This window comes from Populus trichocarpa, chromosome 4 (genome assembly GCF_000002775.5).
Source record: "Populus trichocarpa isolate Nisqually-1 chromosome 4, P.trichocarpa_v4.1, whole genome shotgun sequence".
In the NCBI taxonomy this organism is placed as follows: Eukaryota; Viridiplantae; Streptophyta; class Magnoliopsida; order Malpighiales; family Salicaceae; genus Populus; species Populus trichocarpa.
This window is the reverse complement of record NC_037288.2, coordinates 3052243-3077944: the sequence shown is the minus strand read 5'-3', so window position 1 is coordinate 3077944 and position 25702 is coordinate 3052243. Positions and strand designations below refer to the sequence as shown.

At 33.5% G+C, this 25702-nt stretch overlaps 3 protein-coding genes and 1 long non-coding RNA gene across 5 annotated transcripts; 2 read left to right on the top strand and 2 right to left on the bottom strand.

Annotated features, from left to right (window-relative positions):
- Positions 1-385: 385 nt before the first annotated feature.
- On the bottom strand, positions 386-4959 carry LOC7494351 (uncharacterized protein At4g04980). Its single transcript, XM_024599544.2, has 9 exons — positions 4562-4959; positions 3807-3992; positions 3627-3722; positions 3399-3528; positions 1812-3171; positions 1524-1689; positions 1257-1421; positions 1011-1163; positions 386-872 (listed from the first exon to the last, which is right to left on the bottom strand). The coding sequence occupies exons 1-9, from the start codon at positions 4625-4627 to the stop codon at positions 672-674; spliced, it is 2523 nt and encodes an 840-aa protein (XP_024455312.2). The 5' UTR covers positions 4628-4959; the 3' UTR covers positions 386-671.
- On the top strand, positions 3000-4168 carry LOC127905226 (uncharacterized). The gene is made up of 2 exons (XR_008059026.1): positions 3000-3146; positions 3683-4168. It is a non-coding gene; the product is annotated as an uncharacterized LOC127905226 (long non-coding RNA).
- A 1846-nt stretch (positions 4960-6805) lies between the features above and the next one.
- LOC7490811 (COP1-interacting protein 7) lies at positions 6806-12790 on the bottom strand. Of its 2 annotated transcripts, XM_024599848.2 has the most exons (10): positions 12670-12786; positions 12425-12516; positions 12123-12299; positions 11368-11504; positions 11179-11231; positions 11029-11081; positions 10782-10934; positions 10059-10324; positions 7541-9252; positions 6806-7456 (listed from the first exon to the last, which is right to left on the bottom strand). In XM_024599848.2, exons 2-10 carry the CDS (start codon positions 12481-12483, stop codon positions 7265-7267), a joined length of 2802 nt encoding a protein of 933 aa, XP_024455616.1. In that variant the 5' UTR covers positions 12484-12516; positions 12670-12786; the 3' UTR covers positions 6806-7264. The 2 variants fall into 2 exon arrangements, with proteins under 2 accessions (XP_024455616.1, XP_024455615.1); XM_024599847.2 differs by having other exon boundaries at positions 12425-12790.
- Positions 12791-22538: 9748 nt separating this feature from the next.
- On the top strand, positions 22539-23708 carry LOC7490810 (TIR-only protein). The gene is made up of 2 exons (XM_002305643.4): positions 22539-23127; positions 23317-23708. The coding sequence occupies exons 1-2, from the start codon at positions 22637-22639 to the stop codon at positions 23417-23419; spliced, it is 594 nt and encodes a 197-aa protein (XP_002305679.2). The 5' UTR covers positions 22539-22636; the 3' UTR covers positions 23420-23708.
- The last annotated feature ends 1994 nt before the right edge of the window (positions 23709-25702 follow it).

The window sequence follows — 25702 nt, the reverse complement described above, 5'->3', positions numbered from 1 at the left end:
TTATGCAAATTAATCTTCATTGCAGTTCTGTGCAAACAAGCTTATATTTGAGATAGCCTAAAATGCTGATCATGCTTATAAAATTTCGAAAGTCTTTAATCAAATGAAGCAAAATTTCAATGAAGGGTTCTCATGAATTAAAATGAAAACGACATAGATATTTTCCAACAAGAACTTGAGGTGTGATTCAACAACATCAAATAGAAAGATAAGAAAAGGACAATGAAATTTGAAACTACAAATGTAAAATATAAATTAGAAATAATAATAAACTACATGGCCGTGCCGAGGCATAGCATAATTGGTAGCCACATTTTTTCAAAAATGAGGTTCTTGTACAAGTCCAAATCCCTCAACCATCAATTGATTTATTGAAAAAAAAAAGGGGGCAAAGAATCAATCCCTTAAGAACATGCACCTCAAGAATTACTTATTACAAATGGGAGTAGAATAGCTAGAGTTGTGACTCAAAGTTTCATAGAGAATATCGTAGCATAGAAACTTGAAGCAGTTCTAAGTCCTAGCTCATCAAAATAGCAAGCAAAAGTTGTATCTAAAGATGTTCCATCGCCGTCAATCTACTCACTTTTCTCATACAATGCAGTATAGAATATAAACATATGTATATACTCTGGTGGGGTTTCTCTTTTCTTTAAGTGGTTTTTAATTATTCATTGATGATGAGGATCAGTCTCTATTTCATGGGCCAATTCTCTTGTCAGCATGTCAGCTCGATCATCATGTCCACCAGCAAAGCTATAAACCCGGAATGCGAATTGGAAAGCCCTCCAAAGCATCTTAGCACCAGCACTTCTAGGTTCTGTTTTGGTTCCAGATACTGCTGTCTCTGCTGCTTTTGTTTGCCGCCTCTCCTGAATATATTCAAAAGCAGAAGAAAATGGTAAAAATAAATCCTCTTCAAAGTCAAATCATCTTCTGGAAATGATCCTCAAGTTGTGTGAATTGAGCTTCTAGTTTGAAACAAAATGTTAATTCATAGGCGAATCTACCTTGAGTGCCAATTCCATGCAGCTCGAAGAAACATCCACCATTGATTCCTTGATTTGTACAAGAATATGGAAGTCGAAGTCGATGTTGTGACTTTGAAATTTCTTGGATTCTTCATCTTTTGTCCTCTCCAAGGCGTCAAGGTCTCCTTTTATCTGTATGTTATTAATTCTTTTAGCTGCATGTAAAAAATCTTGCAAATAATGAAGATTGTCTTACAATGAGGTTCAGGACTATGACAAAGTTACCTTGTTGAAGTAACGTTCTGTCTTGTCAAGAAGCTGGCCTAATGGGGGCTCTACCTTCCAATTTTTCAGTTCAGCCACTACGCCATTCAACTTTGAGCCTAGGGCAGCTGCTGTCCTTAATGCTTCCAGCTTTTTTTGAGGGAAACCTTCAAACCTTGCAAGCACCTGCAATGCAAGGAAATACAGGTCATGATGATATAGAAATTGAACAGGACATGTGGACGTTGAAGAGTAGTGAAAATAACAAACTTTTTCTGTTATATTAACCTGTGTTTCATCAGTTAATTTCTCAAGAATTGATTCGACATGCTTGTGGAACTTGATCAACTCTGTCATGTCCTTTGTTTTGAAAGTACTGATGGCAGCCTTCAGCTCTGTGATTTCCTTTGAATACTTTTGAACATCTTCTTCAATTTGTTGGAAGTATGCTGATCTGAGGCACAAAGAAAGAAACTCATTTGGTTCTCATTTATGACCTTTTCCATTCCCTTGAAATAAAATTTAACCAAACAGATTATTTCTTAATGTTAGAGTTCTTTAGAAAGCAATACGTACCTCTTTGTAATCTCTGCTAGTGCATCAGCCATTCCCTGCTTTCCGCCAGCACTGCTCGAAGCTGGACCCTTTCTTCCAGTAGGTGATTTAGTAAGTTGATTTCCTCCTTCCACCTTCCCCTTAAGCACTCGATACAAATTACCCATCTGACTTGATCTCTTCAATTTAGTCTGTGCTTTCTTGGGGCGTAAGGATCTTGCTGCACCAGGTGGAGGAGGTGGTGGAGCAGCTCCATTTCCGAGAGGCATAGGTGGCGGCGGCGGCAATGGCATCGTTCCTTTTGAAGACATCATGAGTGGTGGGGGAGGAGGTGGTGCGTTTCTTGCAGTTGATGTTTGAGGTGGTGGTGGTGGTGGTGGTGGCAGCATTGGTGCTGCTGTTCCAGTTCCTGATAACATACGTGGGGGCGGGGGCGGGGGTGGCAGCGGGGGTGCTGCTGCTGCAGTTCCAGATGCCATAGGTGGTGGTGGAGGTGGTAGCGGGGGTGCTGTTACAGTTCTTGACATAGTAGGTGGTGGACGTGGTACGCTAGCCACTGTAAAAGTCGCTGGCTGCAGCACGAATGGTGGTGGTGGAGGTGGAGTTGGAGGTGGTGGCTGTGTGGTTGCTACATCTGGTTGCAGCTTCATTGGTGGAGGAGTAGATGGTAGTGATGGTGTGGCCACAACGTCTACCATCATGGGTGAGGATATGTGAGGCTGTGCTGGTGGAACTGGTGATGCATTGACTGACAATGCAGCTGGTGGCGTTATGGCTTCAGCTATCACTGGAGTGGTCTCAGCTGCTGCAATCTGTGGCATTCCACGTTTGAGGCTGTAATCGCTGTGATCCTCAAGGTCAGCAGCTTTTTTCACATCACAATTACTGCTTGCTTCTATTTCAAACATCAGTTCCTCACAATTGCTGCTTTCTTCTGAATTGCTCCTTTCGAACAATGGCTTGCGCTTTGCTTCCACTTCTGTCATTGTTTCATCATCCACTCTGTCCTTTCGTTTCAAACTGCTGCCGTCTAGAATTTCCAGGTTTGAAGGCATGTGGAATGAGAGACGTTTTATGTCCATGGGGTTCAATTTTTCAAGTGCTTGAACTCTCAGAGATCTGAGAAGAGGAGAAGAGCTATAAAAATTTGAAAATTCTCCAGAAGCAGGAGAACCCGAAAACTCGGGAAGCACTGATGTAGGAGTCTCTGGAGAAGCACAACATGGGCTATAGCTGTTGTTGTCTGAAGAGGATTCCATCAAGATTTTGCTGAAGGCGTTGGATCGTTGAATGTCTTTATTTGGCTCATATTCATCCATCACATCAAACATTTCTCTTGCTATCTTAATCATGCAGGTGAGTGTTGCCGAAGCAATTTCAACTAAAAATTCAGAAAAAAAGAAAGATAGAGAGAAGTAATCACCTTCAATCATGAAACTTCAGACTAGTTGTGCAAGGAGATATTAAATGGAAAAAACCAAGCTCTTCAGTACGATGCACTCTTTCCAAAATTCTTTCAAACAACTTGTTCCATTTTGTTTCTTACAAGATCCGAAAACGTGGATAAAAATATACTGCTGACTAAATTCTGGAAAAGTTGTATCATACCTGCTTGTTCCGAACTGATCCTTTGATCACTGTTATTGTACATGTTGTATGTAGCTTTGTCCATCCACTCTTGATTCATCATCCATGAATCCCCAATTGATCTCAAAGCCTCACAAAAATATTTCAGAACCTGTTTGAGCATGCATTTAGATGATCAGCTTCGAAATCTTAAAAGAATTGCATCTAACAACTGCCATGGAGTGGTCATGATGGAACTAAATAGAAAACCTTATCGATAGATGATCCCTTAATTTCATACAGTTGACTACTGGGTATGATTTCAGGGTAAAACTTGTGCAGATCTCTCATTGTTCCCATCACCAGCTGCAACACAGATAAATGTTCAGAGATTCAAAGCATGGTGTTGTGTTCTAACTTCATTCAACAGACGATTTTGTGCTATGGTACCTCGTTTATGCTCAGAGAAGCATCAAAAGGTGGTAGGTCAATGATGTCTCTGAAGGTAATGATTTTCTTCCTAAGCTCCATCATCAAAATGAAGTTGCCTGAAGATCCACGTGAACGTGAACGTTCCATCTTCGGTTCTTCTGATTCCTTCTTCTTATCCTTGACCAAGTGAGCTCTTTTCACTACCTGCAATAGTACTCTTGTTTCTGTCAACATTGATAAGCCAATGCTGTTACCAGATGTTCCTAATTTATCATACATTAAAATCAAGTTGACATGAGCGAAAAACATTAAGAATTCCACAGTATGCTTGATTTTATTAATTCAATTAGATGGAATAAAGGTTGTGAGATTCAAACTCTTGATGCTAGATTATCAAGGTTCTAATACAAAAACTATTTCAATTTTGGAAATTTAGATGAATGCGAGGAAAAAGAAACCGAAGCTAACATTAGCAAGTCTATAGGAATGAAAAAAAATGATAGGGACTTAGCCAAGGAGCAGGGAAGTGCCATGAAATGGCTGTCAGAGGAACATAAACCTTCCTGGCATGAAAACACATATGACTACGCAGAATATAGTTGACAAGATGAACATAAAATTTAGTGGAGAACTCATGGTATTAGCCTGTGCCTAAAGCATTCTCTCACTTTGGAACAAATATTTTTCTCTACAGTATGAATCATAATTACTAGCATATTATCGAGATTGCAAGTGAAAAACATAAGAAAGAAAAACTGGAAAAAAATTTATACCTCAAATCTAGAAGTCCTGCCTCCAAAGAGCAAGGGCTTAACGCGACAGAAGATACCAGTAGACATAGCTTTTCTGCCAGCCCCTGAATTAACTTGGGCAAAACGTCTCAAGAATCATATTAATAATCAAGAAATTGACTAAGGGAATATTTTAATTAAATTCCTGGTGTGTAAACACAGAAGAAATATTCAAAGTACAAAGAGAGTTAAAACATGAAACATTAACGTGCAGCCCATGAAGGTTCCAGATGGGATAAAAAGAAATGAAAATGAATTCTCTGAAACTTTTCTCAAAGAGAAATCCAAGGAGAAATGGATGAGTTGCTGGCCTTTGTATTCATAACGTAGGCTTCCTCTCCTAAATTGTGTGTGCCACTCTTTTAGGTCACTGTCTCGTGATCAGTTTTCAGGATCATGGGGCTCTGCTACCATGGCTAACTATGATAGGGCTAATTTTGGACCTTGCCAACTAAGATTGTTTTTACTGGAAATAGAGAAAAGAAAAAAGAAAACTTAATTTACTTGTATTTCTTGAAACATTCTAAATTTTCTAGTTATTTAATCAACAATATTAGATCTAAGATAATTAACTACAGGGCATTGCTTGATTTTGAGCCTTTTCTTTTCTTTCTTTCACTCAAGTTATTATGCAGCAAGAATCTCTTTCTCGGATGCTTTAATATGCAATTCCATCTTTGATTTTCTTCAAATTAATTGTGGTATTTTGATTACTATTTTTGAAAAATAAAAATCGGAGAGCTCTTCGGAACTTATAAGCTACGTACATAGGCATGCATGCACTCCCAACAGAAAATTCTAAAACTTATTTCATTGATGATCACATAAAATTTTGCTCCCCAGCTAGGTATATATTTCTCGTATGACCATGGGGTTCATACATTTTACAGTATCCCATGTAATATTAATTAGAATTTGGATTTTCTATCCCAATACCATATATATATATATATATATATATATATATATATTAACGTGGATATCCAGACTAACTTGCGCGTACCTTAACTAATCTCATGGACCTTGAAGTTAACGACCATGTAAGCTTTCAGCTATCCTGAAATTTGTGAGACTCGAATTAATAACCTTTAAAGAAAAAACTTAAAATCTAATTAGTTGAATTATACCACTTCAATACTATATTCCTAATATAATACTAGATTTGATTTTGGCCACTTAGCAGTTGAAAATCAAAAGCGTGTGCCAGCCTCCATGTTGTTCCATTGGAGGTCGATGACCTCGTTTAAATTTAATTAATCTTCCAAATAACTAATGGCCGGATTAGTTTTGATAAATTTAAGGCATCCCACTCAAATTAATTAAAAGAAAAAAACATCAAATGTCAACATTCTACATAAGTGTCAACAAAGTTTGTTTAGTCATACAAGTGTATGTGTACGAGAGAGAGATATGAGCCTATGACCAAGTATTGGCTTTGTGTGCAGTTAAGTAAAACTGTCAAATTATAATTACTTTTTTAGAGATATTGGTGAATTGTGTTTTATGAAAAATTTAATTTTTAATTTTTTTTAATATTTTCAGATTTTTTATGTATTTATATCAAAATTATTTTTTAAAAAAATACTATTTTAATACAATTCGAATGAAAAATATTGTATTTCATTGTACACTGTCTGCAGGAAGAAATTACTACAAGCTGGCACCTTAATTTAGAGTTCACTGGATTGAATTTATATCCTCAAACCACGATAGCAAGGTTGTATTGACACTTCTAAACTAAATTGATAAATTAACATCTAAAAAACAATAAAAACAATAAAAATAGAGAGGACATGCCTCTGGATAATGTCCATGTTGCCTGCCTGCCTGCCTTCCTGCAATAGTAACAGCAGCAATTCCTGCAATTTTGGTAACAACAGTTCTGGCAATTTGTTACTATCAATACTGGATAGTGTCTGCAGATGTCATGTCAGTAATGAAGTTCTTAGTACAGGCAGGATTGCTGGTGGGCTCATTTCTTTCATTTTGCCTGTCACTTTTACTATCACTTTTAGGATGAGAAACATGAAGAATCTCAATCAGAAGTGTCATAATGTATTTGTACATGAGATTTTCAAAGTAAATTGGAGTATTTGTGACTCATATAATCCTCCCAACAATTCATCCCATTTTCGTGTTGTTTCTTAGTCCTCCCAAACGCGCTGCAAGCCTTGAACTTGGATTGAATGAAACTGGATACAATTTGCAACGAATTAAACACAAGTGTTGCAGAAATAGAATTGCTACAGAAGAAACCTATTTCCCAATAATGTAGTTTTACAGTGCAAGAAACAAATTACATACCCGTGAAATCCAAGAAACAAGCTGGAGATTATTTTCATGCACAATAATGTGAAAGAATTTGTGTAGGCGAAGTCTCAAGAATAGCTCATGAGAACTATATACATCATGGCTCATTATATGAAATCTTATAACTATATAAGCAACCCGTGGAGATATTTGCATACAAAGGAAGATTTTGAGAGCTTGGCAGGGTATCTGTTGAAGTTGATGAAGGCACTTTATGGCAAGTGTATTAGTATCATTTATTGTAGATAGCAGCATACTGTCTGTCCCATCCAACTCAATCAAAAGGAACAGGCAACTCATTGAGATCAGCAACTGAGGATCTAAACATTCACCTTCTGAGCTTTCTTTCTTAAGCTGCCTGATTTTGATGGTAACCTATCTTGTTTGTCTCTCAGGTCTGGGAATGATTTTATTTTTGTCAGACTTGGATGAACCTTTGACTGATTTGCTCTCCAATGATGCCCTCTTGGTTGCCGCCGGAGCACCACCAGCTGCTGCAGTTCTTTCAGCAATTCTTTTTAGGCGTTGAATTGCTAACTCTTCCATTTTCTTCCTAATCTCTTCTTCCTGTTCACAAGCATGTCTCGTAAGAAGTTGAAAAGTTGGGGAAACATAATGAAAAACAACTTGAATAAGCAACTTAATAAATACCTTCTCTTGCTTGCTCTTCTGAACTGTGGGCCTACTAACAACTGATGATTTCTTGCTTTTAGACATCATCTCAGTTCTGTTCTTACTGGGGGATCCTTGCACGATTTTAGTCCTCACTTCTGGAACTTTTCTCCCATTAATTCCATTTTTCTTGACAGTGGTCTTGTCACTGTTTGAAGGAAGCTTCTTCTCAGTTTGATCACCAGATTCAGCATTTGAGCTCCTATGAGCTTCCATGAATGATATGTCAATTCCCTGGTCTGTAACCCAGGAATCCCTTGTAGATTCAAATCCAGAATCTCGTTCAAGGACCACACAGAGGTCATTCGGTTCATAGGCATCCATAACTTCATGATTATGTTCTGTAATGCCATTTTCTGCCTGGGAAGATAAAGTTAGATCCGTAGCCATGCTTATGTCAGTTTTCCATTGAGAACCATATAAATCATCCACAGAAGATCGAGCATGAATCATGAAAGAATCGTCAACAAGTACGTCTCTTCTACTTGACTTGGCATTTGAATAATCACCCTCTAGTGATAGCATGTAATTGGCTGTATCCTGGTTTTCTGGTTTCCCTGAGTGATCGATAACAAACCAATCATCTCCTTTACCAGGCTTGATTATGGATGGCTCAGTGGAACGAGATAAGATACCCCTGAGGCCACTTCCTGAATCTTCTAATCTTTGTGAAATTACCAAATCCTCATCTGTCAAGTCCCTTCTCTTCATGATTGGTCGAAAACTCTCTGCATTTTCTATATCTTCCAGCCTAACTCTATCCTCGTGTTCCCCATCCCTCGGAGTCACAACAAAAGAATCACCTGTCACCATCCTTCTGTTCAGTAATTTCTCTGGTCCCAAGTCCATAGCACGATTGCTCCTTAATGAAGTTCCATCTCCAGAGCTTTTGACTATGAAATGCTCTTCCTGAACATCCACTGGCTGCAATTTTTCTACCCCATTAACTGTGTCATCATCTTTCATCAGAAGGCTCTGGAAAGCATCCCAGTTCTCACTAGTCCTTCCTCCCCTGGATGCATTTGAAACAGGGCCATCGTCAAAATCTTGGTCAGGAGCATCACTTGATCCATTTGACTTGTGGTTGCTCTTGTTTGAGCCTTTTCTTTTCTGTGTACTTGAATTTGACTTGCACAATTTTCCCAATGATCCAACTGCATCATCTACCTTCTTTTTTATGGTATCTTCATCAATGTACTCATCCTCATCTGAAGAAGTTTCATCAGAAAAACTATCACTTCCTTCATTTCTTCTCTTGGGGGTGATGTAGTTAATATTTCTGATGACAACGGTCTTAGAGGACTTCTTCCTGTGTTTTTTCCTGTATGGAACATCTATGGAGGAGTTCTTTTTGTCCTGATCTATATGGGAATCTGAATCACTCCTTCCTTCAGAGTCACTGGAGTTTGTTTGTCTGTCTTCTCCTGAATATTTATATCCCTTTTTGTTCAGGGACTTATCCTTTTTTCCTTGACTAAATTCTTTCATGCTAGAAGGCCACTGCATATTTCTTGGATAATTAGGAGGGATAGGCTGCATGGTAGGGAAAGGATATCCTTGATACGGAGGAAACTGAGGAATAGGGCCTTGGAAATTGTACATGTATGGAGGTATCTGGTTTGGCCACTGCATTGGTACTTGAACTTTGGCACTAGATGATGCTATCTGGTCAGATGTTCCCATGCTACCATCTGCATTTTAATGTATTTGACATCAGAAAACACTAAATTGCTCATCCGAAAGGAATATGGAGACATTTTGCCTTTTGCACAAGCAAGAATCCAATCGTGTTAATTCATCAGAAACAGCAACAAAACAAAAGGATGAGGAAGAAGAAGAAATCAGATCATGTTAATCTGGACAATATAATTCTAAGATTAAAGTTCCTAAAAAAATTACAATTAGCAAGTAATAGTTGAACTCATTTTCTGTTGCTTGGGCATCAAAATAGGGGTCATTGGTTGTGCTTGCTAAATCATACATGAAGTGCATTAACCATACAACAAGCACTACTGATTTTACCATATTCAGTATGCGTTTGGTAATGTGTTGCAGGTGCTTTAGCAAAAGTGCGTTTTGACTGAAAAAAAAAACACCAATTCGGTGCTTTTCAGGTGCTTTTTGATATTTTCAGCATCAGCCTATCAAAACCATCCAAAAGCACCTGAAAAGGCATCAATGCTTTTTCACTCCAAATGTGCTTCGAAAAACACTTTAAAATGTAGTGTAAACACATTACCAAACACAGTCTGACAAAAGGCTAGAAATTGCTTTATATTTTTTGCCAAAAAATGTGCAGGACCTCAGGTTTGTGAAAAATTCACTCTGCAAGTAACAGGAGGGAAAACAAGAAGATTGAAAACAACACTAATGTGTGACAAATTGAATGTAGCCCTGGTTCTAATCTAGTAATCTAACCATAAATAAACCAACATAGATGCTCCTTCGACGCAATGCAAAATAAAGAGAGGGTGAGCACGGAAAGAATAAACAATACCCTTTCTGCTGTCTGCAGTTGAATCAGATCTTGATGCATCTGTAGATCCATTGGGCATAAAATCACCAGTAGATACCCCATTGTTTGTCAAATTTAGCATGACATTCTGATTAAGGGAACTAATTTCATTTGCAAGTACAATTCCTGATGTTCCCAAAAATGACAGCTCTGATGGAGGGCATGCCTCCATTGCTGCTAATTCCTCCATCCAGAGACCATCCCCATGCTTTTTCTTACATAATTCCTTGAAATTGTTGCATGCTTCCCTGCATATAAACACCAGTAGATTTCAAGGCTGCATGATTGGCATCAGACGAAACTGTAATGGAATTTATAACTCCAGTGGAATTCGATATTTGGCAAAAACCAAGGAAGAAATCGCCACTTCAGCAGGCATCCCAAAGTTCAAATAACTCTGATACTGTTCTTTTCTCTTCATGTAAACACATATTTACAGCCAACAGAATTCAACCAATAAAAGTGGTTCATGTTTACAATTCAAATCTTGGCTGGTTTTTTGTATTTAAATTAAGCAAATAAGAAACACAGGGTGAAAATTGACTACTTATAACAAAAACAAAGATACTAGAAAAAGGGTTTTGGCATTTTATTTTCATAGTCTTCTGGTCAGAAAAGGGTTTTGGCTTTTTTTTTCTTAGTTTTCTGGTCAGAAAATTGTTCCCAAAACAATGAATGACAGTTATAATTTGTCCCAGGTCATACCTTAACCGTGAAGCTCCAAAAGCATCTGCGAAGGAGATGAGATCATTTATGCTGTCCACTTCAAATCCAACAACAAGGCCACGTGCATATGCCATAGCTTGCTCTTTGCGAAGCAATGTTTTCCGTGCTTCTAGAAGCAGTTGAAACTGAATCCTAGATATCACAACAAATGATTGATGAATGACGCTGATGGAAAGACAACACACACATACACACCAAGTTTGCTAAGAAAACTAGGAAGGATTACTTGGAATTTCCTTCCATTGAAGCGTGCTCACTTTTCTCAAGCTCATCTTTTAGCTGGGAACAAATACCAGTGAAGACATTCAAAGAATCAATATGATTTTCTAGCTAAGCATCACAATTAATCAACAAAATCCATGGAAATGTGATCTACCTTAGAGGAATCACTTGACTTCCTTGTGATAGTATTGGCAGCCAGTCCACTCCCTGGTAAAACAGAGCTATTCAGTACACAAAGTTGCAGTTTTTTGAAGTGGTACATATTACACAATTGATTAGAGTAAGCAATTCCAACACGGGTTGAAACTATTGCCAATAATGATTTAAGTCCTGATGATAATACCTTCCTCCAGTTGTCCAGCTACATTTGTGTTTGATAATTCATTGGCATGAACTGCACTCTCCTCAATCTGCAAGATGTCTCTTTCTAGGCTGACAAATCTCTCAAGTACAGCTGGTGTACTAACAAAACGAACAAATCTGCACAAAAGAAGAGATGAATTATCTTTTCAGGCATCCCTGCAGAAACAGAAAAACAAAATAGCGGTTGAACTCCTCAGCTCTCTGATAATACCCAGGGTTTAATACCGGTAAAGTTCCAAATTTACACAGACATGACGTAGTTTACGCATAATTACATATGCTAAATTCAATGCCAACAGCAAATTATAGTATGTTTTAACTTTTAACACGACCAAGAAATGACAGAGACCAAACCAATTTGACAAGGCAATTTATTTGCTCAGCAAATCAACAAGAGAATAGAATTTTGCCATTTTTATGGCATATAACCCATTGTAAATTGTAGTAAATTTAAAAACTTTGAGCACAATTCAAGATTAATTATCTATTTGAGTAGAAATCAAAATTCCAGTTCCGTTTATTCGATGAACAATCTACAACCATTCACACTATTTACATACATGGAAACAATAATTTGCAACAATTACGACAAAATCAACTAAATTTCACCCCTTTTTCAAATTCAAAAACAAATCCATGATATCCAATAACTCAATCAAATTGCTCAATGGAATTAAAGCCCAATGTCTAAATTTCCCAATAAGAAAAAAGAGAGCTAAGTCTCGGATTCATTACCTCTCAAAAGTACCTTTGGTGAACCAAGGAGCATTTTTGGTCGGTGGGCAAAGTTTGATGGAGTACCCAACTTTGGAAATCTGATCTTTAATAAATTTAAGGTGTAAAATGAATGGTTCAAATAACCCAGAAGCCAGTTTCTCATTCTTGCCTCCACAGAAGAGAACCAGATCACACCTTCACACACAAAAACAACAATATATGAAAGAAGAAGATTTTTAGCCTCAAAGACAACAACTCTAAGTGAATTGAGAGTTAAAAGAGAGTGAAAGTAAAGAGTGATAGTGATGTTGATATTGTACCTGGTTCGAGTTGGGGTGAGTTGAAAGAGAGCATAGTCAAGAAGAGTTGAAGAATCCATTGAGAAAAGTCAAAAAGAATGCATGGTCGTCTTGGATCAAAAGAAAGAATGGTGTTAGGGTAGAGAGGTTGCTTTCTTTGAATCAAATCTTGGTATAATATTTGTGAAATGTAAGTGCAAAGGAACAGTGGTAGTCATGTTGTTGAAACTTGAACGTGCCTATAGCACTTTGAATATGCTTAGCTTAGGTGAAGCTGAACTGGACATGATCATGTAAGAGAGTGACAGCAAGACATGACGAAGCTTCGCACATGCAAAAGTGATTGGATGAGAGAGTATCTTTCGGCTGACTATGGAGGGAAGAACCCGCAAATAATGGGCATCCAGACCAGACCGCTATTATTAACCTAGCCCGGCCACCGGATTAAACAGTGTTAGCTGCTAAAAGAATAAATTAATTCAGAATTTCATGGAAATTTAGATTTGTTTAGTGATGATAATTGTTGTTTTTTAAAGTATTTTTTATTTAAAAATATATTAAAATAAATTTTATTTTTGATATTATCATATCAAAATGATATAAGAATACACAAAAAAATTAATTTAAAGCAAAAATAAATAAATAAAATTCAAAGTTGTTTTAATTTTTTTTTTAAATAAATAAATAAACCTTGAGTTAAATCTACTTCATGTTGAGTTTAACAAAGGTAATGCGGTGGTAATTATCATCATTTTCCATAAGATTTGGAGTTGAAGCAAGGTATCATCAACATGTTATTCATGTTTGAATTATGATAATCTTATGATCTCTTCAATTTTACTTTTTTTATTTTTATTTTGATGGTTGAGGTTTGCTTTGCTCAATTTTTATTTACCGAAAAAATAAGATAATTATTAAAATCCTATTATAAATATTTTTCTATTTAAAGAACCTATTGAAATATTTTTGTATCCATAAAACCCAAAAATAAAATTTTTATACCAAAAACCCAAAATCTAACTCTCAATTAACACCATTAATCTATTTGAGTTTTTTTGTTATAAAAACTTTAGTTTGGAGTTTTATAGATACATGTTTTAATTAGTGATTTGGATAGAAATTGTTATACAATTTGTATATTCGATATCACACTTATAATATTTAAATTAAATTACATAAATAACTGTATATACATCTTTTCATTATGATTAATTTAAAGAAAAAATAAATTTATGGTATCAAGATGCATGTATATGTGTGTCTATATATAAAGTATAATCGTAAACATATTATATATTATAGAGATATAATTTTGTAGGGGTAAAATATAATATACATAAAATCCATTAAATATTTTGTATTTGCAAGCCCGAAATAAAAAATTTCAAGCCTTAAAACCTAAATGAGTTAAATATATGAAGTGAGAGTTAGATATGTGGGTTTTTTTATGAAAAAATTGTGAATGTGAATAATGATATGTCTACATCTACAGTGTACTGTCTCTTCTCGGAGAGAGTGCTAGGGTTTGAGATTTAACCACTATTTTTGACCGGTCAAATTCTACCCCTATTGACAATTTAAATCAGATAAATAATCACTATTAAATTAAGGGGCAATTTAAAATTGTGTTGCTAACACGAAGTTTTTAAAAAGTTTGATTAAAAAAAATTATTATATTTTTTATTTTTTTAACATGTTAATATCAAAAATATTTTATAAAAAGTATATTTTTTTAATATATTTTTAAACAAAAAAATAATTATATTGACACATTCTTAAACACATCTTAAAATATAGTTCGTGGGGGATAAAAAATTAATTCAGTGAGAATTATAGTTACAACTTACATGTTGCCAGCTCAATCTGACCATGATATCACAGCTTTTTTTTATCCTTTTCAGACAAGTGGTGTTATAGTAAAAAAAATAAAAAATTGAATGCATATTTGGTATTTTAATGCACAGTACTCTATAAAAATATTAAAATAATTTTTTATATCAGTATATTAAAACCATAAAAAATAATAAAAAAATTAATTTACTATTTTTTCAAACCAAATATATATTTAAAACGTATTTTTCAAACCTAAAAATAAATTTCCTAATGAACAATGATAATTTATATATCAAAGTGGAAAATTTTAGGATATTTACACTCGCCCATCAAAAAAATATCTAGAAACTAACATAGTTTTAATAGAAATATTATTGGAAATGAGAACTTTGTTAAAATTGTGATTGAGAACAATGATTTTGATCAAAAATTGTGAATGTGAATAATGATTTGACCAAAAAAAATGTAACCCTAAACTAACCCCAAATCACAACTCTGAATCTGAAAAATAGACACTAAACATTAACATCAATCATTAGCTCTAAAAACAAACCTTAACTAACCCTACATATTGTTGATTTAGAGTTAGTTTATAGGATTTAGGGTTTGGTTTAATGTTAGTTAAGGTTTAATTTTAGAGTTGTTGATTATTGTTTGTTCTTAGGGTTAACCATTAATGTTAGTATTTAAGGGTATTTTTTTTTTTATGAATTTAGAGTTATGATTTAGGGTTATTGTATTGTTTGCTTCTTATCAAAGCTAGTTAGAAATAGCAGAAAGTTTGTATTATCTATGGGTAAGAATTGTACTAACAATATAATTGGACAAAATGTTTCATATCCTATTTATCATAACTATATATTAGAAGTAGGCATAAAGCCTAACCATCCATAACATTATTTGGCATTGTGTTTGAAAGAAATTAATTTTTTTTTATGTTTTCAGATCATTTTGATATGATGATGTCAAAAATAATTTTTAAAAAATAAAAAAAAAATATTATTTTGAAATGAAAAACACTTTGAAAAGCAACTGCTACCATACTCCCAAACACACTTTAAGAATTCTTCTTTATTGTTCAGTCAAATCTTCATGGCCTTTTTAGAGTTTGTATTTGGAGTTAAAGTTAATATTAGTTTGCGGTTTGACTTTTCTAGTTAGAGTCATTGTTCTTATCACGACTTAAATAAAATTATGCTATTTTGTAAATATTATTTTTTCCGGTGCTAGTTTGTCAAATTGTATTTTATTAAACTTTGCTAATTTTTTAAAAAATCGAGATTATACACACATTGAATGAGTACATTATAAAGTGGTTAGCACTTCATTTTCTTATCTATAGGCGATAAAGACAAGACGATTCACGAAACTTTTGCTCTTTGCCATGCTTTCAATGGTGACGCAACCGCCAAGAAAATCAAAGACAGAAGGTCTCAAACACAGAGAATTTTTATTACTGAATTTTATCTCTATAATAGTCTATCTTATTTACAATTTTTTTAAATAGTTAAGTAACAAAATCAAATTTTTCAATAAAAAAAGAAGAAACAAAATAAAATCACTTGAAATTCAAAATTCAATTTTTTCAATAAAAACAATATATATATATATATATATATATGCAACAGTGCTCAATTACACTTATTCATTAAAAAAAATTAAAATAATCATGAATACATCAAGGAAAATCATATCAGGGTTCAAAGTACTGGTCTTCACTGCAACCACCGCACATATTAATTTTAATACTTTCAACTTTATCTTTCAATTTTCTTTTTCTCTAAAAAGAATTGAGAAAAGTTATCAAATATAACATGATTTCACCATAATTAAGATAAATAGTTCATTTGAAACATATATTTTTCCACTAAGTGTGTATATAAATTAATCACGTATGTATTCTTGTCTTTTTTCTTCTTCTTTTTTGAAAGGAAAAAGTTAGCAATTTGATTTATATCAAATAAAGTGCAAGCAGATCATCATTCATTGAAAGTAATATTATTTATTTTTCTCTTCAAGTTCTTATATACTAGACCGATCTCCAAACTTATTATGATTGATTTAGAAAACCCAACAATCATTCAGTAATATATATATATATATAAAATAGGGTAATTCCGAGAATTTATTTAATTCTGTCTTACATGTTTAATTTGTTATTTACAACTCACTACTTATACCTTGATTTGGATTCAAAAGAGTGTTTCATTTATAAATTCAATAGCCTCATTCATCAAGTTTTTTATTATTATTATTATTAATGTGAATGTTTGAATCAGTTTGTATGTATTTCAACTAGTTTTATGGATTTTAAAATTAATAATTATATAAGATTTTAATAGTTCTAAAAGAATTTAAATTTATAATTATTAAAAAATAAATTTAAAATCTAATAAATTAAACTAGATAAAGATGGCCGAGGAGAGGTGAGAGGTCTCCCTCCATTCCCACGTGAAATGGTGGAGAAAAAAAGGGAGATTTCTTACCGACAATGAATATTCTCAAAGCCAGCCATGAGACAGCTAGCTGGAAATAGACCACATGAGGGAGGGAGGGGTTAGCCAACTTTTGCACCAAATTATCTTTTGCAGAGTTTTTTTCTTGTTTAATGAACACATCAAATTAATTAAGAAAATATTGTTTTCCGAATGGAAGAAGCTACAACATTTTCTATGGTGAAAACAAAAATGAATTATATATAGAATTAATCAAGCAAGCTCGAAAAGCCTTACATTCCCAGTGTATATTTAATTTCCAACAACAATTAATTATAGCAATTCAGTGTCCCGAGTAGGATTGATACCTAAGCACATGGGACTCATTAATTGAGAACTTCAATTGAACATCTTAATATTATCTAAATGATATACGATGTTAGGTTGACCTAATTATTATTATTATTATTATACTGGTTTTTTAGAAAAACAATAAGGAGAATTAACAGAGAAGGGGAAATCATTGATACCTCCTTACAAAATATTATTTATTAAAACAATGTTTTTTTAAATTTTATTGTTTAATATTAGATTTATTAGGGTTTGAGCTTTGTAATTTATGTTAGTTTTTTTTGTACGGTTAGCACAATTTCATAACCTGAATTACAAGTTTTGCGGGTTAACTTAGTCGACTCAGGTTTTTTTTATCTTTTTCTGTAATTGATTGTTTTTTTCAATTTCATCCTTCAACGTTTGGGTTGATTGAGAATTAAGCTTCATAATTTGTTTCGATTTGCTTTCTACGAGATTATCTGAGTCTCATGATCCAAGTCAAGTGTTTGGGGGGTTAAACTGGGTTGACTCAGGTATTTTTTTTTTTGTTGTTTAATTGATTTTTTTTTCAATTTCATCATTCAATGTTAAATTGATTGGGAATTGAGTTTCATAATTTATTTTAATTTTCTTTCTATTGGATTATTCAAGTCTCATGATCCAGGTTTGGTGGACTAACCCGAGTTAACTCAGTTCTTTTCTTTTTTTTAATTGATTTTTTTTTTCAATTTCATTCTTCAACATTGTTTTGTTTAAGAATTGGATTTTAATATATTCTTTAATTTTTTTTATGAGATTATCATGGTCTCATGACCTGATTCACAGATTTTAAATCTTTAACTAGGTTGATCTGGGTCGATTCAATGTGTTGTCATCTCAATATTGAATTTATTTTTTTTCTAGTTGTTCAGATTGTCTTTGAACTGTCAAATTAATCAAATCATATTAGATTAATATCTGCACATTTTATTTTTTTCTTTCTTGAAAATACATTAATAATACCTAAATATTTTTTATTAACTTTTTTTAAAAATTAATCCAACCTTTAATAGTATAGTGCAAGTAAATAATTAATTGTTCCATAGAAGGCAAGGAAAATGGATATTTTTGCAGCAACTTGTACACCAGAGGCAAATCATTGATACTCTTGAAGGGAAAAAAAAATCCAAAAAAAGAGAGAGAGAGAACACATGGTCAACCTTTAGTACATGCCCAATTACAAATAGAGCATGTTGGCCCAGGAGGGGAAAAAAAAGAAAAATAAAAAGGAGCATTGTGCCTCCATCAATTAACTAATGCTCCCCCAAGCCTCTCTCTTCCTCACCTTCTCCCTCACTTGCCAAATTATTGTATGAGAGACCAACCATTATGAGCTTTACACTTACAAAATTACGTGGGTGTACTCATAATAAATCCAACTCGTCAAAATGCTTCTCATTAAATTAGAAAGGCAAAATCTAACACATCAAAATCCAATATATGTTGGGTTCCTTGCATGAGCCAGCACTTGAAAGACATTATGTACTTTGAATGACGGGTGTAATATCTCCTTGTGAAAAATAAGCTTTTGCTGTTTCATTTGGTTCTTTTCCGTGTCCTCTTTCTTTATTGGTAGCATGTAGCATCTAAAATGATCGGTTTGTCACTAGTGGTTCTCTTATTTTTCTACTTCATTTCTTTCTCTTACCCCAGAAAATCAACTTCGGTCCTTATTGTTGTTGGTGTTTCAGATTCAGTTCTTTTAGTTTTTATCTTTGTTCTTTTCCCTTTTGTTTAAGTTTTTTTTTTCGACTTATATCTTCAATTCTAATTTGAATATGTAATGTTTTTAATTCGATCCTTCTACTTTTGATTCTTTATTAAACCTAAAACCTTTATCAAACCTAAAACCTAAAACCTAAAATCATAATTTTATAATTAAACCTAAAATCTTTTTCCTTCCTAATAACACCCCTCTCTTGAAGGCACACACCATATTTTTTAGCAAGCTTAGTCATAACATTGTCACACCCACGTGTGACATTGTGCATGGGCTCGCCCAAGCACTAGGGCATTGAAGGCATTTGATGTTTGAGCTAGGCAATGTTGGGCTGACCTAGGTGCCTTCCAAGGCAACCCAAGAATAGATTATTTTAATCCTTTCGGCACTAGCACCCAACCTAGACATCTTTACCTCGGGTTGTCCAATCCTGGCCCTTATACTTCTTGATACATTTTTTTTTATATATTTTCCAAGACTGTACAACACATAATTTTCTTGCTCACACAACTCTTTTAATGCCAATTGTAACACTATTTGGCATGTTGGCATGTCTTTTATGCTTACTTTTAATGGATGGCTAGCTAATATCTCCATCAAACATTGCACATACCTCAAAGGCTTGTGCACAACACACCACTATGGCTAGCTAATGGTTTTTTGTCCATAAAAAGAATTGAATAACACTGACAATTATGTTTTTTTGTAATGGATTGCCAACTCCACAACACTAATGTCTTCACAAATGATCTGTCTCTTTCTCTATGAAGTAAGTTCAAGGTTTGGGTACATAAATACATACATTCATCGTGTAACAACTCCTGAGCATAAACAACCATAAAAAAGCAAGCCAAAGCTACACACAAAGGTAGCAACATACAAGTTCATCCTTGTCCATCCATATATAAAGCTAAACTAAGCTAATCCCAACAAGTTCTAGGTACACAATACAAATACAAGTCCAAATTCGTACTTGGCCATATAAAGCCAGTCTAGCCATACAAAGCCAAAGCATTCACAACCATACAAAGTCAGAGTCAGATCAGGTTATGCCATATAATTTTCCAGACCATCACACCTAGATACAAGCTCTCTATAATTTTTTTTTATCTTCTTGTATATTACTTTCTCTTCCCATAATTACTTACTTAACATTGGAGGGTGCCTTATCTCAACAAGGTATTGGTTTTTCAGCAAAACCCATACCATTACTCCACAAACCTAATACACAGCAAAAAAAAAAAAAACTTAATTTCTATTTAAGGTTTTTTCACATCTTCATCAAAACCATTATGTGATTTTCTACTCATACGTCATTTTACTTATTATTAACCAACTATTTGTCAAAAAACCATTTCAACCTAAAAACTTAAGCTTTTAGATGAGGTCACAAGATATGATTTATATTATTCTCTAACATACCCCCTCAAGTGAAAGCCCTTTGGGCTTGAAACTTGCACAGGTCCACATTACCTTGCACTTGATTTTTATCAAATTAATAGGGATGGTAAGATTTGAACTCGTGACCATTTAGTCATTAAGGCTCTGATACCATGTCAAAGAACCATCTCAACCCAAGATTGAAATGGTTCTTTGACACTATTGTCAAGTGATTTTTCTTCAATTACTTTGTAGATCCCATATATATAATTTATATGAAAAGGTGCCTATATAATTTAAGATAACCGCACTCACTTGATAATTTTGCATTGGCTTGAGCTTCTATCTATGATCCAAGTCCTAATAATTAATGAGAATTATTATATATTAGGTCATTGAAACTATTACTATAAAAAATAAAAATCAAATTCCTCACATTATCTTGTAATCATTTAACTCTATCATAAAATGTATTATTAACATTAATAAGTAATAACTAAATAATTAATAAGTTTAATTATATCAATTGCTCTTGTGTTATTTATTTTAAGTAAAGACATTATATCATTTTTAATTTGAACAATTGAATGGATGTACATTCCATATTAAGAGTCTTTTTATCTATGATCAAAGTACTTTTTTTTATTATTATTAATTATAACTTTTAACTAGAGGAGGGACACATGCCATATTTTTTATTGGTTTTAATTTTAGAAAAAAGAAAAAATGGTTAGATATAATCATGAAAAAAAATAGCTTGATCATGGACGGCTTGACTCCTACTTTACAACCGACCAAATCATATATATCTAATTATTTAAATTGAAATCACCGGGATGTCTATGTCATAAATAATCTCATGCTTATGTCATTAAACCTAAGGAAGAAATTAAATAAAATAGAAAATCGTGATATATATACATGCAATTAATTAATAGTCTTAATATAATTGCTAAAATTCGTGCAATTTCTTGTTGGTTACTCATCTTTGACAGACCATGCATGAGACCACTACAAACCTTTAAATTCATAGAAATAAACACTTAAGGAGTTTGGGGAGCCCACAAAGTTTTAATATTCTTGTTAATCAAGTTGTAATACTAATTAATTCTCAATTATTGGCCCTCAAATATGAAGTGTAAATTCATTAATTTTGTAGTCATCATAACCCACACGTTGTCAATTCCACGAGCCAAGCATTCATACAAAAGCTTGGAGGACAATTAACTAAAATCGGCTTCCAATGCCAAATCATACAGTACTTCTTGATCAATTGATTACTTTTCTTTGGTTCATAAACGAAGAATTAAGGAGGGGAAGGAACCTGGTTCTTACCCTACAAAATACACTGTGCACAATACACGTTCATGCCACAAGGGATTGGTCTTAATTTGCTACCAAAATATATACCAATTTCATTCCTTGACCTGTGCATATGGTGAATGACCTCCTGAGCAATTAGGGCATTAATTATCGTTCCTGGGACAAATTATATGCACGGATCAATTACCATTTTGAAAATCTAATTTCTGCAATATTTATTAATGGAAATGTATACGTACACCCTGCTCTACGTGAAAAAAAAACTACATTTCTTGACCATTTGGATTTTGTGTTCCACGATACTTTACTGGATTACTTCATTTTAAAAAATGAAGACTTCTGTGTGTCACGCTGCATACCATAAAATATATATATTTATGGTATAGAAACTTATTATAAGTAATTATCATCATGATATGACGTTCAACAAGACTGCGAAGTATAAACTCTTCTGAACAATTAGAATATGAAGGTAGGTGAACAGAGCTAGGAAGATCAGCCGCAATTTACTAAACGGTAAAAGTCATTAAATTATTAATCACAAAATATTATACTTCAATTTTAAATCACCAAAACAAATAGAAATTGAAGAACAGCCGAAGTTTGGGCATATATGTTGATGAGAATGACATCAAAGTAACGGAGATCCAAGCAATTAAAAATTAAAAAAAAAAAAAAAGTTTCATGATCGGGGACCAAAACAAAGATGTACTGTGATGGGGCCAAAAGAAATTCACCCTTTTATAGATAATCGTTCCAAAAAAGGGAAACAGAAAAATATGAATTCACAATCCAGTGACCATGTCAGCGATCTTAAAAAAATAAATAAAATAAAATAAAATAAACGTGTTTGAAGGTTTTTTCAGGTAGACAAGAGAGTCAAATAATTTAAATATTTTTACTTCTTTTTTGCTGTGTCTTGCCTCAACAAATACCAGGTATTTTCTCATGAGTAGTCGGTCCGAATTTGGAATTCTATGCCTTGAAATCAAACTAAAATGAAATTCAGTCTTTCTATCCTTTCACGCTGACACCTAGCTATAAATATTCGATCCCACCGGTAGAGCAAGGACATGTAGAAAATAAAAAATAATACAAAACAATCGAGTTCTTAATACTGTTATTGTACACAAATTATCATTTTTTTTTTCTTAGCTTCTTCATCAAGCCATGCAGCAGCGTTCAGCATCAGCAGCCAAGAACTTATGTCGTAAAATCTTGAACCACCATAACCAAATCCAATCCCTTAAAAGACCACCCTGTGATGTGTTCATTAATCATCGGTGCATCGATACGAAGAGGACCATTTCTGGGTTGCTCTTTGATCATCTTTCTAGACTCAGGCTCCATCCATTTTTGGACAGCAAGAACATGAGACCTGGTGACAAACTATTTGACAACATTGACAGAGCTATCCATGAATGTAAGGTTGGGGTTGCTGTATTTTCTCCCCGTTATTGTGATTCGTACTTTTGTCTCCATGAACTGGCTTTATTAATGGAGACAAAGAAAAGAGTTATACCTATATTCTGTGATGTCAAACCGTCTCAGCTCCATGTCAAGGATAATGGGCTTTGTCCAGGCGAAGAGCTGCAAAGGTTTACATATGCTCTCGAAGAGGCAAAGTACACCGTTGGACTTACATTTGACACACTTGAAGGGTATGTATACTATACCATTCTTGATTTGTAGCACAAAATGTTGATAATTCATAATTTAAAACTAAAATACTCTGAAACCATTATCATTTTGTTAGTTCATGCTGCTATATTATGTTTTAATGTTTGATTTATATATATATATATATATATGTCTAATACATAACTAATCTTGAGTTTTTCTTAACGCAGGAATTGGTCTCAATTCTTAACGACAGCAATGGATGCGGTTGTGCATAATTTGATCGAAGTGGATGCAGAAGCGAAACGCACAAGCACCGTACATATTTCATGAAGAATTATTACTGACGAGAAATCAAGATGAAGCACACATACGCATACAAAACCACATGCATCATGACTTAATCAATTAAAAAAGCATCAAATTCTTTTATTTGTTAATTTTTGTTAACGATCAATTCTTCATTCAGATTTTTTTTCCTGCAAATGTAAGAAATAAAATTAAGATGCAACAAATAATTAAGAGGGAAACTAGATAGCTCAAAGTAAGTATCGAGCAATGTTGATTGTTTCCATCATGTAATCAATGATTTCTTGTTTTTTTAAGTTGCACATATATTTTGTTCAAGAACCATACTTGTAATTTATATGTTCATTAATTTCAAATATATTTTTCCAGCAATAATTGAAAATGCAGATATGATTGATCATATGGGTGAGTCTGTGTTTGCACTCCATTTATTTTTTATTTTGATCTTGTGAATGAATTCTCTCCCCTCTCTCTCTAGCTACGAAATTGAAGATGTTATGCTGCGAAAATGCGATAATTATCTCTCCTTTAATTAAGAAATTAGAACGATTGTGTGATCATGAGTCATGATGGAACAGGCCTGACTAAAAGAAAGATAGTGCACGACAGTAGGTGCGTGCGTGCATTGAAAACCAAAAGCCTAATTAAAAAATAATCAATCAAGAGATAAGAGTGTAGAGAGAGCCCCTTGAACTCAAATTTCCACGAAATTTTTGTGCAGTTGGCGGTGAGGTTCGAGAAAGCCATAAATATTTTCACCTCTTAAATCAGAGTTTAAAAGCAAGTTGATGTTTTTACATTGAAATAACATATCTAAGTTTATTGAATGATTTTTTTTTTAATTTACTGGCATCCAATTCCATATGTATTGAATAAGAGAGTAATTTATAAATGAAAATAAATAATGTACGTGTAAAGAAGAAGGTCATGCACCTCTCTTGAATTGAAGGTTTCATATTATAATGACCCTCTAGAATAGCTACTATATATATATATATATATATTGTTTATACTATAAGTATCAATGAATTAAATTGTTTGGATCTATATGAAGAGTTGGCCTAGTAGTGTTTTTTGTTTTTTTTTGTTTTTAATTGTTAGAATGAGCTAGCCACCTTAAACCTCTGTTTTGGGAATATATATACCAATTGGTTAACAAATAATAGTCAAAATTCAATGGAACTAGGATATATCTAAGAAAGACAGCCGAGATGGAATATACCTTGAATCTTTGAACGTGTCATCATCTTCTCATTCATTAGCTTAGCTAGCTACAGACATAAATCTCCGATCCCCATACTAATATTCTCCATGCATGACGTCGACAATCAAGTTATCGTCTATGTTCTTTTCTGCTATGTACAATCGTACATCGTACCAAAATCAAAATCTTTCTTAAATATATGTGCATATATCCCTTGTATTGCTTAGTCACACATATATATTTAATTATACACAACTCTCTCTATATATATGCATCGTTCTTGCACTGAATTCTTATTCTCATGTTGCTCTGAAGATGCTACCTGTATAAAACTAAAGATGAGCGTTCAATTTCCATGCAAAACAAGAAATGAAATTACACAGAAATCGATATGCATATGCTACATGTTTTGACGGGAGAACACAATCTAATTATAAACATCTTAATGACATTGCAGTAGAGCATCCGTACGGATTTTCCCTGTCTTATTGGGAACTTTCTATGTGTTCTCTCCCCTTTTTTTTTCTTTTAATGATCAAAGCTTGAAGGCAGCAGCAGACAGAAGGATAACCATGGATGATCCAACCGACAATCACCGAAAGCATAGCCACCTTTGAAGAGGGGATCCCCAATGAGACAGTTCTGTGTGCTGTCATTTGACTTTATTGATTGTACGAATATTATTAAATTAAATCTATACATGCACTAAATTTTGGCTTCCATAGTGACATTACACGTAGTTTTTGGAAAATAATGCGTTGCCTGCTAGGAGACTTGATTTCCAGGAAAGAAAACAAGGAGATTACCGCTTCCTAATTATAGGAAATATCTAGTTACTATTTTTGTATTTTAAAAATATTTTTAAAAAAGTTTTAAATTTTTTTATTTTAAATTAATATTTTTTAGTGTTTTCAGATCATTTTAATGTGCTGATGTCAAAAATAATTTTTTTAAAATAAAAAAAATATTATTTTAATGCATTTTCAAGTGAAAAACACTTTAAAAAACAATAACAATCATATTTTCAAATAGAATTTTAGATACATAATTGACAGTAAGCCGTACTCATAGAAGAAAAATGTTTAGTTAACAAGAAATTTTTT

What these genes read in the sequence shown, in the direction of transcription:
- LOC7494351 (XM_024599544.2), bottom strand. Translation starts at nt 4,627, where the DNA reads ATGTCTACTGGTATCTTCTGTCGCGTTAAGCCCTTGCTCTTTGGAGGC. An exon ending in CTAGCAGAGATTACAAAGAG is followed by an intron (nt 1,690 to 1,811) that starts GTACGTATTGCT and finishes TTTGTGCCTCAG; the next exon opens with ATCAGCATACTTCCAACAAA. An exon ending in CAGAACGTTACTTCAACAAG is followed by an intron (nt 1,164 to 1,256) that starts GTAACTTTGTCA and finishes AATAACATACAG; the next exon opens with ATAAAAGGAGACCTTGACGC.
- LOC7490811 (XM_024599847.2), bottom strand. Translation starts at nt 12,483, where the DNA reads ATGGATTCTTCAACTCTTCTTGACTATGCTCTCTTTCAACTCACCCCA. An exon ending in CTCACCCCAACTCGAACCAG is followed by an intron (nt 12,300 to 12,424) that starts GTACAATATCAA and finishes TTGTGTGTGAAG; the next exon opens with GTGTGATCTGGTTCTCTTCT. An exon ending in ACCAAAGGTACTTTTGAGAG is followed by an intron (nt 11,505 to 12,122) that starts GTAATGAATCCG and finishes TCTTTTGTGCAG; the next exon opens with ATTTGTTCGTTTTGTTAGTA.
- LOC7490810 (XM_002305643.4), top strand. Translation starts at nt 22,637, where the DNA reads ATGCAGCAGCGTTCAGCATCAGCAGCCAAGAACTTATGTCGTAAAATC. An exon ending in ACATTTGACACACTTGAAGG is followed by an intron (nt 23,128 to 23,316) that starts GTATGTATACTA and finishes TTCTTAACGCAG; the next exon opens with GAATTGGTCTCAATTCTTAA.